The sequence below is a fragment of the Delphinus delphis genome, chromosome 6 (assembly GCF_949987515.2).
Source record: "Delphinus delphis chromosome 6, mDelDel1.2, whole genome shotgun sequence".
NCBI classification, from domain to species: Eukaryota; Metazoa; Chordata; class Mammalia; order Artiodactyla; family Delphinidae; genus Delphinus; species Delphinus delphis.
In genome coordinates, this window is record NC_082688.1 from 33,611,098 (window position 1) to 33,623,319 (window position 12,222).

A 12,222-nucleotide genomic window follows, 5' to 3' on the forward strand; every position below is an offset into this window, starting at 1 on the left:
CTCTGTTCATCCTTACAACAGTCCTGTGATTATTATGAGGCTGAAGCTCAGAGAAGTTAAGTAACTTGCCCACGGTCACCCAGCAAGGAAGCAACAAGACTCCAGAGGCCCTGCTCTAAGATGATCCCAGTTGCTCTGGAAATCCCCTAGGTAGTCCTCTTCGAAAGTATGTTCATCTCGCCCCAGTTTCCAGGAACACCAGCCTGGTTAGAGAGTGGGGTTGGGCAGGACATCCCCCAGGGAGTCACCCCTGCCGTGGGCTGCCTGGTTGTGACTTCTGTGGGTCACTCCAGGCCTCCTTCCCTCCCACTCCAGACTGGCGGCCATCGCTCTGCTGGTCCTGGATGAGGAGGAGAGTGCCTTCTGGTGTCTGGTGGCCATTGTGGAGACCATCATGCCAGCTGATTACTACAGCAAGACACTCTTGGCATCCCAGGTGAGCAGGGGAGGGAGGGGACTTGGGGGCCATGCAGGTTGGTGCCCCTGAATTGTTCCTACAAGTCAGTGAATCTTGGAAAGGTCAGGAATCTCTCAGGCCTCCATTTCTCCCTCTGTACAGTGGGCCAATAACCCTTCTCTGGGACTGCTGCGACGTTCCAGTCAGCTGATGGCCTTGAGAATTGCTGGGGCCCTGCCCACACGATAGACTGTTGTTATTCCAGTGGGGACATTACATCACTAGAAACAGTGGATATCCTATGGAGGGGAGGAGGAGAAAATCTAGTGTCACTAGATTTTGACTGGTGTTTGCCAGTCAAGAATTTCAAAACAGAGGTCAGGTAGGGTGGAAGTTGGGACGGGGAGGATGGGAGGTGACAGTGACGCTTCACACACACGTATCATCACCTACTGAGAAATACAGCTACCTCCATCATCTCATGACCCCCTCCACTGCCCTCTGAGCACAGACCAGCCCTGGAGTCAGGTGGAGCTGGGTTCAGAGCCAGCCCTTCAGAAACCAGCCATCTGGCCTTGGCAAGTGGCATCACTTCTCTGAACCTCAGGCTTGCCTGCTTTTGAATGGAAGTAACACTACTTCCTGGGCTTGTTGAGAGGTGTAAATGCGAAACCATTTCAGACCTCCCACCTCCACCCTCCAGCCTCTCCCTCCTTACCCCTTGTCCCATTCTTGCTGTATCAGTGCGTCTGCTTTATGGAGAGATGCTACCCAGGGAGAACTGTCTCACTCCCCCCAAAACCTACCAAGCCATTACCTGCCCACCCATCCTGTCCTCCTTTCCTACTGTGAGCACCCAACACTGTTTCCTCCTTCTGGGATGCCCACCTGGGTGGAGGGCTAAGGAGAGAGATCAGAGATGAAGATCAAGACTTAGGAGTCATCAGGAAATAGGTGGTGAATCAGGTAAGGATTGTGTTCTGCTGTGTGGCAGGGAGGTCCAACCTAATAGTGGCTTAAATGGGGGGTTATTTTTCTCAGATAATGAGAAAGCTGAAGGCTCCTTCCAGCTAAGTGCTCTGCCATGTGACTTTCATCCTCCTGCTGGTCACCTCGTGGTCGTGAGATGGCTGCACCCTCTCTGGCACTGTGGCCATGGTCTAGGCTGAAAGAAGCAGAGGGTGAAAGACAGGCACTGGCTCCCTTTCAGACAGCTTTCCGGACCCAGCAACTTCTGCTTACATCTTACTGGCCAGAATTGTGTCACATGGCACCTCTAGTTGCAAGGCAGGCTGGGAGATACACAAATATTTCACTTTACAAATATTTTATTTTCACTTTTTAACATCTCTGGAATTGAGGTGTGTTGTATAACCAATATACTATGGTGTTTTTGTTTTGAGTACAGAAAATTTCAAATGTACAAAAGAACAGAGAAAGTGTAATGAACCTCCATGCATCCATTACCTAGTTTCAATAATTATCAACACAGGGTGGCCCATACTGTTTTCACCTATACTCACACCCACTCCTCCTACTCTGATGACCTTGAAGTAAACCTCAGACATCATATCAGTTCATCTGTACATCCTTCAGTAGGTTCAGTGGCATCTTAGATTCAGTGAGTTACCCTAGGTTTTGAGCTGGACTCTTGGCCTGCACAGCAGACCTGGAGTTCAGGGCAGGGAAGGAAGGGAGAGGGTGTTTGCCACAGCAAGAGCTAAGTCTGGAAGAAAACTTAAATGGAGGGAGAGGGCTAGAAACCCGCAGTTCCAAGAAAGAGAGCAAGAGGACCCTAAAACGGGCTTGTCACAGAAGTGGGTGCAGCCACAGAACAACCGTGTCCTGGGGCAGGGAAGGAGCCAGTGCGGGCAGTGACCAACCGGGTCCAGTGAAACAAGGACAGAGGTATGATGTGACCACACTAAGAGGTCATTAGCAGCTATCACCCAGCAGCATCGCCCCCTGATGTCACGTGTGGCTCCCCCAACACCGGCCCCCAGGACCTTGCCCTGAGCATCTTGTGCATCAGTCCCAAAACAGGTGTAGGGAAGCGGCCATGGTGTCAGCCAATACAAGCCTGGGGGACAAAGGAGCCAAAACTCCACTGGCCAAGAACTTACAGTCCACAGAGACCTCTGCATCAAAGCTCCAACCTGGAAGGCTGCTCACCAGTGGAGCGACCTGTCTCCCGGCCAGGCTGGGCTCTAGCTTCTCCGGGCGCTCTGTGCCCCCAGGTGGGGCAGGACCCACTGGGAGCAGCCTGGGGCCGTGTGTGGACCAGCCGGGTGTGCAGGGGTGGACCGGACGGAGGCAGCCCCCTCCACAGGGCAGCAGCTGACAGGCCCTCTCTTGGCTTGCAGGTGGACCAGCGAGTGCTGCAGGACCTCCTCTTGGAGAAGCTGCCCAAACTGATGGCCCACCTGGGGCAGCACCGTGTGGACCTGTCTTTCGTCACCTTCAACTGGCTCCTCGTAGTCTTCGCAGACAGTCTCATCAGCAACATCCTCCTCCAGGTCTGGGACGCCTTCCTCTACGAGGGCACCAAGGTAGGGCACTGCGGGGGGGTGGGATGAGCAGGAGTGTCCTGGGCAAGTCCCTGCATCCTCTGGGTCTCGATTCTGCCCCTGGACAGTGGGAGGACAGAGCCCACCTGTCAGGGCCATGGAGGACCTCTCCTGGGAGCGTGGCTTTGTAAACTCAAGTACTTTGCACTCCTGAGGGGAAGTGGTGCTTCTGCCTCTGAAGATGCGTCCTAAAGTTGGGGGGATTCCCTTTCCCTGGAGCGGAGGCACAAGCATGACCAGGAGGCGCATCGCTGTTCTGTCCATTGCCCCTCAATCACCTGCCGTCTCTTCCTCCTGTTTGGACTGAGCCCCAGATTGGGAGGCTGGCACTTGGATCTGGTCCCAGCTCTGCCCCTTACCTCGCAAGGAGACCCTGGGCAGGCCCTCCCCTGACCTCCGCCCAGTTTCCCCATGGTGGCTGACCTCACAGTTCACCAAGTGCCCTCGGATCTGTGTCTCTATTCGATTCCTACTGGAGCCCCATGTAAAGACAGTGTTACCCGCCATTGGGTCCAACAGGGGCAATGCCTGGCCCAGGGTCCCAGGACACTCCCCATCCCCAGATTCCAAGCTGTGCTCCCCTGTGGGATTTCCAGTCCACCCCCCCCTTGGTGTTGCCCCGCACGTTTCCTCCAGGCCTTCAACCTCTGCAGCCTGTCCAGGGCCTTCCACAGCGCCTGGGGGTGTGGGTTCTGCTCCTGCTGGGGACTCCCTGCCCTGGCTCCCTGTGCCCCGCCCTGAGCCCGCACTTTACCCCCCAGGTGGTGTTCCGCTATGCCTTGGCCATCTTCAAGTACAACGAGGAGGAGATCCTGAGGCTGCAGGATGGCCTGGAGATCTACCAGTACCTGCGCTTCTTCACCAAGACCATTTGCAACAGTCGGTGAGAACGCACTCCTGGGCCACCCTGCCCCTCCACCGTACCCACCCCGCATGCATCCCTCCGGGACACAGAGCAGAGAGGGGGCTGGTGTTTCCAAAGGTAGGTTCATTAGCGATTCTGATCCTCCGTTGCAGCTTAGAAATCTTCAGGGACGTTCCACTGCCTTGGCGTCTGTCTGCCCCCTTAACACAGCATGCAGGGCCTCCGTGCTGTTTCATTTCTTGCCCACCTTCTCCTGCCCCCAACACCCATGCCCTATGATCCTGCCAAACAGAATTATTTGAGTTCCTAGGACAACCTCCATCTCTGGGCTTCTGGCCTTGCAGGTTCTTCTACTTAGAATGCCTCCTTGCCACTTCCACCACCACCATCTTTGCCTGGCCTACCTGTACTCATTCTTCAAAACTCAGCTCACTGTCCCCTCCTCCACGAAGCCTTCCCTGACCAACTTTTCCTTTCTGGGTTAGAGCTCCCACAAGCTTAGAGCTAAGCTTCCTCTTGCCTCAGTACCTGTCACTTTGGGTGGAAATTGTCTTCCTATTTACTGTTTCCTCCCTGGAAGGGGCCCAGCTGCATGAGCAGAATGAATGCAGGGGTGCCTGGGACACCCGGTGACTGTGACTGTGCTCTCCCCCCAGGAAGCTGATGAACATCGCCTTCAATGACATGAACCCCTTTCGTATGAAACAGCTACGCCAGCTGCGGATGGCCCACCGGGAGCGGCTGGAGGCTGAGCTGCACGAGCTGGAGCAGCTCAAGGCCAAGTACTTGGAGACCCGGGCAGCCCAGGGCCCTGCAGTGCCCGAGGGTTGCACCAGCGAGGATGAGGGAGAGGCGGAGCCCTGACTTGGCTACCTGCCCTCCCCAAAGCCTTTCTCGCCCTTGGCTGGCAGACCCACAGGGGGACAGCCATGGAGCAGTGGTCTAGGCCCCGCTGAGCCCCATCACCATGTGACCCTGGGCGAGTCCCTTCCCCTCTCTGGGACTCAGTCTCCCCATTGGAACATTGGCTCCTGAAACCATTGGTTGGGTTACCTCCTCATGAGCACACACCCAGGATACACCCCTCCTCACTTCCTCTGCAGAGCATTTTAGCACCCAGACAAGCAAGAGTGCTGTCTTTATACGGTAACCGTGAACACTCTCTAAGTTTTATCTGTGTATGACAGTGTAAATATTGGAAATAGTTCACAAGCTTTGGAACCTAAACGATTCTCAGTAACCAGTCGTTCCTGGGCGGGCCCAGGGCTCCAGAGTGTCCCACCACTAGGGCCTTCCCAGCCCGGGACGTCCCTGGCTGCTGTTTCTCTTGGCATCTCTGCAGGGCCGGTCCTGGTTCCTGGAGAAGCTGTGCAGTTAGGGCTTCCGTCTTTCTGGGCAACAGCGCCTCTCCAGTCCTGGTTGGGCCTTTGTTCCAGTTCTGAACTCCCACCTTCCAAGGCCTGTATCCTGAGCCTTGCACTTGCCCTCGCCTTTCTCCTCACAGCCCATCAGGGGGACAGCGGGTGGGGAGGGTGTTCCCAGGGAAACCCCTGTCCACTACCAAGAGGAACTTGGTGTAGGGGCTGAAAGCCCGGGGTTAGCTACCCAACTTCTGATCTCCCACCACCAAATTCAGAGTCTGGGGCAAGAAAACTCACCTCTTTGAAAACTGGGCGGTTGGGAGGGAGAGGAACAGGTGGTGAGACGGACAGAGCCTGCAGCCCGTTGCCCGGTCAGGACTGGCTTGTGCAGAACTCAGCTCCCGTTCTTCTGGGCTCTTCCAGGCCCTTCCTCAGCAGACAGGCTTCCCCCATTCCCCTCAAGGCAGGGGGTTGAGGCTGCACAAGTGATTTCGGCAGCTCATTTCTCAGCAAAGCCTGTGCCTGTGCCGGGATAGCCTTGAGCTCAGCCATCTGTGCTATGAAGGGTTGGGGTGGGGATTCCCACAGGGAGACCTCCTGCTCTGATCTGAGGCTCTTGTCAGGGCTTGGGCGGCCACACCCATTGCTGGGGACCAGTGACAGGCCCTTCTGTCGCCCACTGGTGTGAACTTGAGGGAGGGATTGGCACACCAGACACCTGGTTCCCTCCCAGCACTCCCCCCCAGCCCTGGGGTGGGGACCCTCAGGGTTCCTTTCCTCCCACATTTACGAGGGCTGCTGGGCAGCCTAGTTTCCTGTGAACACCCTTCACCAGGGTTTGATGGCCTTTCTCATTTTTGCTAAACTTTTTTCATCTGCTGAGGTCCTTTCACCACCAAACAGTAACTGTGAAGCATGATGGTGGTCTGAGGGCAGCCTGGGGGGCGTCCTGGCTACACCCCAACAGGCTGTAAGCCTCAGGGCCATCACCAAAGAGACAAGGGCTCTGGCCTTCTGGAACTCCAGGAGGATGAAAGGAGATGACGCTGGTGCTGAGCCTGGTGCCTGGCACAGAGTCAATCCAGCCTTGGGCAGTGAGTACCCTTTCCATGAAGAAAATGTCACCACGAGGGCCTTGAGGTCTAGAAAAGGCCCAAGGCTCCAGGAGAGACTAGGTCCAGCTGGTCCCTCTGACTCTAGCCTTAAAAATCAAATTCCTTCCTCAGCAAAAATACAGCAAGCAATCCCAGCTCAGACCGGGGCTGCTGGATAGAGGGCACCCTCCTCTCCCCTCCCGCCTGCCACCCCCCTTCTCTCCCCTTCCTCTGCCCACCCCCAACCTCTCCCCTCTCCACCTTCTCTCATCTCTCCCCTCCTCCACTTGTCTTCCCCCCCTCCATCTTTCCCACTCACACACCCAGGCAGAGGAGAAACTCTGCCCAAAGCTGGGTATCTACCCCCCTCCTCCTCCCCCACTGAGAGGGGTGGTACTCTGCAGCTGACCAGCACTGGGTCACCTCTGGTTCCTACTTGGCTGCACCACAGAATCACCTGAGCGCTGGGTCCCACACTCAGCCTGTTGTAGGGCGTGGGTACTGTGCTACACCAACAGGGTTGGGGACCACAGGCAATCAGGACTGACTAGGGGGCCTCCAGCCCTGGAGCCGGGAGCTGGAGCCAGAGCAAGAATGTGAACTGCCTGTCTTACAACACGTGCTCACTCCAGGCCAAGCTCAGTTTACAGATGAGGAGACAAGGCTCAGAGAGGTTAACTAACTTGCCTAGAGTCACACAGCCACTGAGTGGTTAAGCCATGTTCAAGCCTTAGAGGCTGCTAACTGCAAAACCAGGGAGGGCTCCTCCAAACTCAAGGCACCTTCTCTGGATCCTAGAACACCTCCCCCAGGGGGAAGGACAAGTCTAGCCTATGGCCTCCTGAGTGGTGTAGGTCCTATGGGGATAGCTCCAGGCAAAGGAAAATGAAAGGAAGAAACATCTACCTGACAGGGAGGCTGTAGCAGGAACTGGTGGGGGTGGCCGAACCCCAAGAATGTCTGGGGTGCAGCTGCTCCCAGGGAGCCTGCCCACCCTCCCTCAGCTCTTCCTGAAAGGCGTTTGGGGCCCACCCCTGGTGTCAGGTTCCTGGCCCTGCACCACAGCTGTCGCCCCCATCCCCAGGGGCTGCTGCTTTCCCAGGCTGGAGGATCTGATCCCTCCCAGCTCCACCTCCCTACCCCAGGTGGTGGGCCCTCTAGCTCAAAGCATCCCTCTCCCAACTAGGCCCCCAGCGAGCTCAGGCCCATGCTCCATTCTCTAGGGGAAAGGAATTTCCCAGGGAAACTTCCTGGGGCAATATTCCCAAGAATAAAGGGGCTCCTCAAAACAGGAGGGAGGGCACTATGGAAGACCCCCACCCTAAAGTGGGAGATGCACATTCACTTTTACAGAATACCTGTGTTCAGGGTCCTCTCCCCCATGTTCAGAACCTCACCTCCCAGGTGCTGCTGTCCCCTCATTATTTCTCAGTTCAATCTGCCATGGGCACAGGACCATATTGTACAGAAAACTCCATGTTGGGCAGGTAGAGGAGAACTTGCCACCCACTCTCTCACGCACACACAGACACACAGACATGTTCTGGTCACCCACAAGAAATTTACCCACACACGGCAGATTAAACAAAGGCCATGCTGACACAGGAAGGTGTTGGTTTTCTGGCTCATCTCAATCAGCAATAAGGCCCAATAGAAGGTGCTAGCAGATGGGCCCAACTTTGGAACCAGACCTATGTGTGTTTCCTAGCTAGGGACCCCTGGATAGGTCATCCCCGTTCTGGCCTCAGTTTACCCGTATGTGCAATTCAGATGGTCAGTGGGTAGCCTTCATCAAATGGACCAGGGTTAGAGGGATGGAAGGGACAGGAGAATAAAGAACACACATACACACACAGCATCTCTAGGAAGAGTCCCAGGTTGTGTCTATTGCAGAGGCCTCTAAGGGCCTCCCCTCTAGCCCACTAGTCCATATGTCCATGGCCCCCAGAAAGGTCCCTGTCAAACCAGCCTTCCCCCAAACACAGCCCCAGCCACCTACCGTCATGGCACAGAGTGGTAAGATGCAGATACAACCCTGGGAGGGCACATCCACAGGGATCTAGGACGACGTGCTGGGGAGGTACATTGGTACCGACCCTGGAAAGAAGGATGAGTCTGTTTAAAAGACAGTAGGAGGGGGCTTCCCTGGTGGCGCAGTGGTTGAGAGTCCGCCTGTCGATGCAGGGGACACGGGTTCGTGCCCCGGTCCAGGAGGATCCCGCATGCCGCGGGGCGGCTGGGCCCGTGGGCCATGGCCGCTGCGCCTGCGCGTCCGGAGCCTGTGCTCTGCAATGGGAGAGGCGAGAGGCCCGCGTACCGCAAAAAAAAGTAGGAGGGACTTCCCTGGTGGTCCAGTGGTAAAGGACCTGCCTTACAATTCAGGGGATGTGGGTTCGATCCCTGCTCAGGGAACTAAGATCCCACATGCCATGGGGCAACTAAGCACGCACACTACAACTACTGAGCTCGCGTGCCTTAACTAGAGCCCTCGTGCTGCAAACTACAGAGCCCACGTGCTCTGGAACCCGCGCACCACAACTACAGAGCCCCAGAGCGCATGCGCCCTGGAGACTGCGCACCACAACGAAGAGCCCGCCCGCAATGAGAGATCCATCATGCCTCAACGAAGATCCCACATACCGCAACTAATACACGATGCAGCCAAAAATAAATAATAAATAAATCAAAAAAAAAAAAAAAAAGACAGGAAATGAGGAGGTAAAAGAATTCCTGGCAGAAAGGACGGTGTGAACAAAGGCATAGATGTGTGAGAGTGCAAGGGCGTAGGAACTGCACCAGAGTTACTTGCCCAAGCACTAGGTGAATTAAGACATTCAGGTGAACTAACACTGAGCCACGCACTGTTCTAGGCCCTAGAGATACACCACTGAACAAAGAGCTCTTCACAAGAGAGGTGGTGTGGTAGAGTGTTTATAAGCTTGGGTTTGGGAGCCACGCTGCCTAGGGGTGAATTACTACCTGTGTGATCTTAAGTGAGATAACCCCTCTGCGCCTCAGCTTCCTTATGTGTAAGATAGGTAATAGATAACCTCATAGGCTTGTGTGACGGTAAAGTACGCTGATTCAATTAAGGTGCCTAGAACTGTGCCGGGTTCATTAAGTGTTAGGTGGTGGTATTACTGAACGGCTGGATCTCCCCATCTCCGCCCCATTGCCTAGCAGTCTGGACCCCAAAGCCGGCGAGACTGGGCAGCAGCGCCCCCTCCTGGCTACTGAGAGAAAGAAGGGCCTCCTCCCGATACTCAGCGGCCCTCTTGCCCTCTTCCTCCCGGCGGATTGGGAAGCCTCAGGAATTACTCTACCAGCCCAGGTTCACCAAGCGCTACTCCCGTGGCGGGCTCTGCGCGCGCACTTTGCCGTGCGGGGTAAATTAGATCGTCTCATCTAATTTTCAAACAGCTCTCTGAGGCAGACACGGTTACTGTTTCCATTTCACCAAGGGAGAAACTTGAGGCTCCGGGAGGTCGAGTCCCTTGTTCCAAGCCACTCAGCGAGGGAGCGGCGGGACGTGAAGGCAGGAGAGTGTGACTGCCCCCAGCTTCTGTTTGGTCGCGCGGGTCAGCCCGCCCCAGTCACTGCGGCGAGTGCGCGCCGGTGTACGCGCCCGTTCTGTGCGCGTGTGCGCGCCCCGAGACCAGCCCCGGGGGGCCCGGAGCGCGGCGAGGATCGTGAGGAAGCAGTGGTTGCCCCGCGGGCTCGCGGAGCGCGAGGGCGGGGCTTCTGCCGGCCCTTGCCCCGCCCACCGGCCCCGCCTGCCGTGCTTAGGGAGGAGGCGGCGCTGGGAGCCGGGACTCGGCGGGCGGCGAGGAGCGCGGAGCCGGAGCCGGAGCCGGAGCCGGAGCCGGAGCCGGACGCCGCCGCCGCAGCCACCTGCGCGGCAGTCATCAAGGTAGGGCGGCCCCGAGCCACCGGCCATACCTTCCCTGTCTGTGCGATGTGTGCGCGCTGCGCCTCTGGGCTGCAGCGCCCGGGGAGGGATGCTGGGGCTCGGCGCACCGCAGGGGACCCGGCGGGGCTCGGGGGACCTGGCTTCCAGCCCCTCTGCGTGACCTTGCACAAAGCACTGCTCCTCTCCAGGCCTCAGTTTCCCCATCGGGACAGCGGGCCCAGTGGTGGCCCCTTCCTCGCTGGGCTCTTGGGAGGGGCCGCCTCAAGCTCCAGCCTCCCGACGGCGAGGGGCCTGGATGGGTACTGTCTGCACAGCCCACCCGCAGTGAGGGCCTCTTATGCTGGCTGTGGCGAGTCGGTCCCGACAGTCCCCCCATTAGTGGCCTGGGTGCCTCGCGGGACCTGTGTCAGGACCTCTTCCCTCTCCTGGTTGAGCAACCTGCTGGGCCTCAGCTTCCCTGTACAGGAAACAGGAAGCGGGGGGACACCCCCAAGTCCCTATCAAGCCGGTCTGGGCATGCAGGGTGGGGCGGTCAGAGTCTGCCTGCCAAGTCTGCCTCCCGGTCTGGGGCTGGGGGAGCCCTGGGTTGGAGGAGGTGGGGCCCTCGGCCACAGACTTGCCTAGACCAGACCCATGCAGGCACCTGTATTTAGGGAATGGTGTGGAACATGCTCTTCCCCATCCCTTCCCCACCAGTGCTGACGCCCAGCTCTACGTCCCAGCCTGGTGTGATAGGGATGGCTTGTCCACACACGGACCCCAGAGGGGCTACAGTGCCAAGAGAGCTATGTCTGAGTGGGGTTCGGTCTGGGACAGAGCAGATGTCTGAGGGACTGTGGCTCCAGGCTCTCTGGGTGAAGAAGACCTCTGGCATCTGACCCAGCCCCTTGGTCAGATCTCCTTTGGAAGGTCCTGCTGTCCCATTGCACACCCCTTGTTATGGGAATCTCACTAGCTGTAAACAGAGCTAGAATCTACTAGTCCTGCTCTGAGCACACAGACAACATCTGACCCCTCCATCTCCCACCCCGAGGCAATCATCTGGTCCCTTAAATCAGTTTACCTCAGGGCTAAACAGCCCCAGATCCAGCATTGTTTCTCCTGTCAGAGCCTTAGGGAGCAAAGGCAAGACGAGGGAGCTGAGGTGTCTGCCCCAGAGCAGGCAGTAGTCAGCCTGGGGATTATTCAGAACCCACTGTCATCAGCACTGGAATGTGTCCCCTGTACCCTTGGGTTAGCAGCTACCTTAGAGGTCTGGAGTGAGAGAAGGAGCCAGAGGAGCCCCTCTCCAGGCCTTCCAGCCCATGCGTGTTCTTCCCTGTCTTCTGTTGCCTGCCCTGATTGAGGGAGTAGTTTCTGAGAATCAGGACTGGGCCTTCTGGTCTCTCTTGTCCCCCCTCGTGACCTGCCCCTCACCCGGGAGCTTTCTTACAGCCAAAAGAAGGGAGGCATTGCCAGGGCAGGTAGTGAGCACTGTGTCCTCAGAGGTTGTGAGCAGAGGCTGGATGAGCACTTCCTGGGGGTGAGCTGCCTTTGACTGCAAGTCTGGGACTCTAGGGCCGAAGTAGAGTGAGCATGACCTTACCTTCTGGCCATGGTGGAGCTGCACAGAACTTGAAGCTAGACACAAACGAGTGTTATTATCCCGTCGTAAAAGCAGACTAAGTATATGTGCTGTCACTTGAGCATAGCTCCGACCCACAGGCTTAAGTGCTACCTATGTCTCCTGTCATCTCTACCTGCGTATAATCTGGGCTCTGTTTTCCTGCTCTACTAGTCCAAGCTATTTAGGCCTTGATTTAGAGGTATAGCAAATTCTGGTTATTAACAAGTCATCCTATGCCAATAATTTTAAAATGCACCATGGAATTATGGAATATCTAAACTGCAAGGGATCTTAAGAAATCATCTCATTCAACCCCCTCATTTGACAGATAGGTATCCCCTATCCCTGGAGGGGATGTGACTTGTCAAAGGTCACACAGCAGATGAGCAACCAAGCCCAGCGATCTTGATTCCAGAACCAGA

General features: G+C 56.6%; 2 protein-coding genes across 3 annotated transcripts in view; both read left to right on the plus strand.

The window, feature by feature from the left end:
* TBC1D2 (TBC1 domain family member 2) overlaps nucleotides 1-5,130 on the plus strand; it is a 42,413-nt gene extending 37,283 nt beyond the window's left edge. Inside the window, exons 10-13 of one of the 2 annotated variants that reach the window (XM_060014450.2) lie at nucleotides 316-436; nucleotides 2,761-2,946; nucleotides 3,726-3,847; nucleotides 4,486-5,130. In XM_060014450.2, the coding sequence (XP_059870433.1) occupies nucleotides 316-436; nucleotides 2,761-2,946; nucleotides 3,726-3,847; nucleotides 4,486-4,693 (637 nt within the window). In that variant the 3' untranslated portion in view covers nucleotides 4,694-5,130. The remainder of the gene's footprint in view (nucleotides 1-315; nucleotides 437-2,760; nucleotides 2,947-3,725; nucleotides 3,848-4,485) is intronic. The other variant, XM_060014451.1, reaches the window with a different exon arrangement.
* A 4,954-nt stretch (nucleotides 5,131-10,084) lies between these two features.
* The window catches only part of CORO2A (coronin 2A), a 55,011-nt gene continuing 52,873 nt past the window's right edge, over nucleotides 10,085-12,222 (plus strand). The window contains exon 1 of the mRNA XM_060015329.1: nucleotides 10,085-10,194. The gene's annotated coding sequence lies outside the window, so the exon portion shown is untranslated. The remainder of the gene's footprint in view (nucleotides 10,195-12,222) is intronic.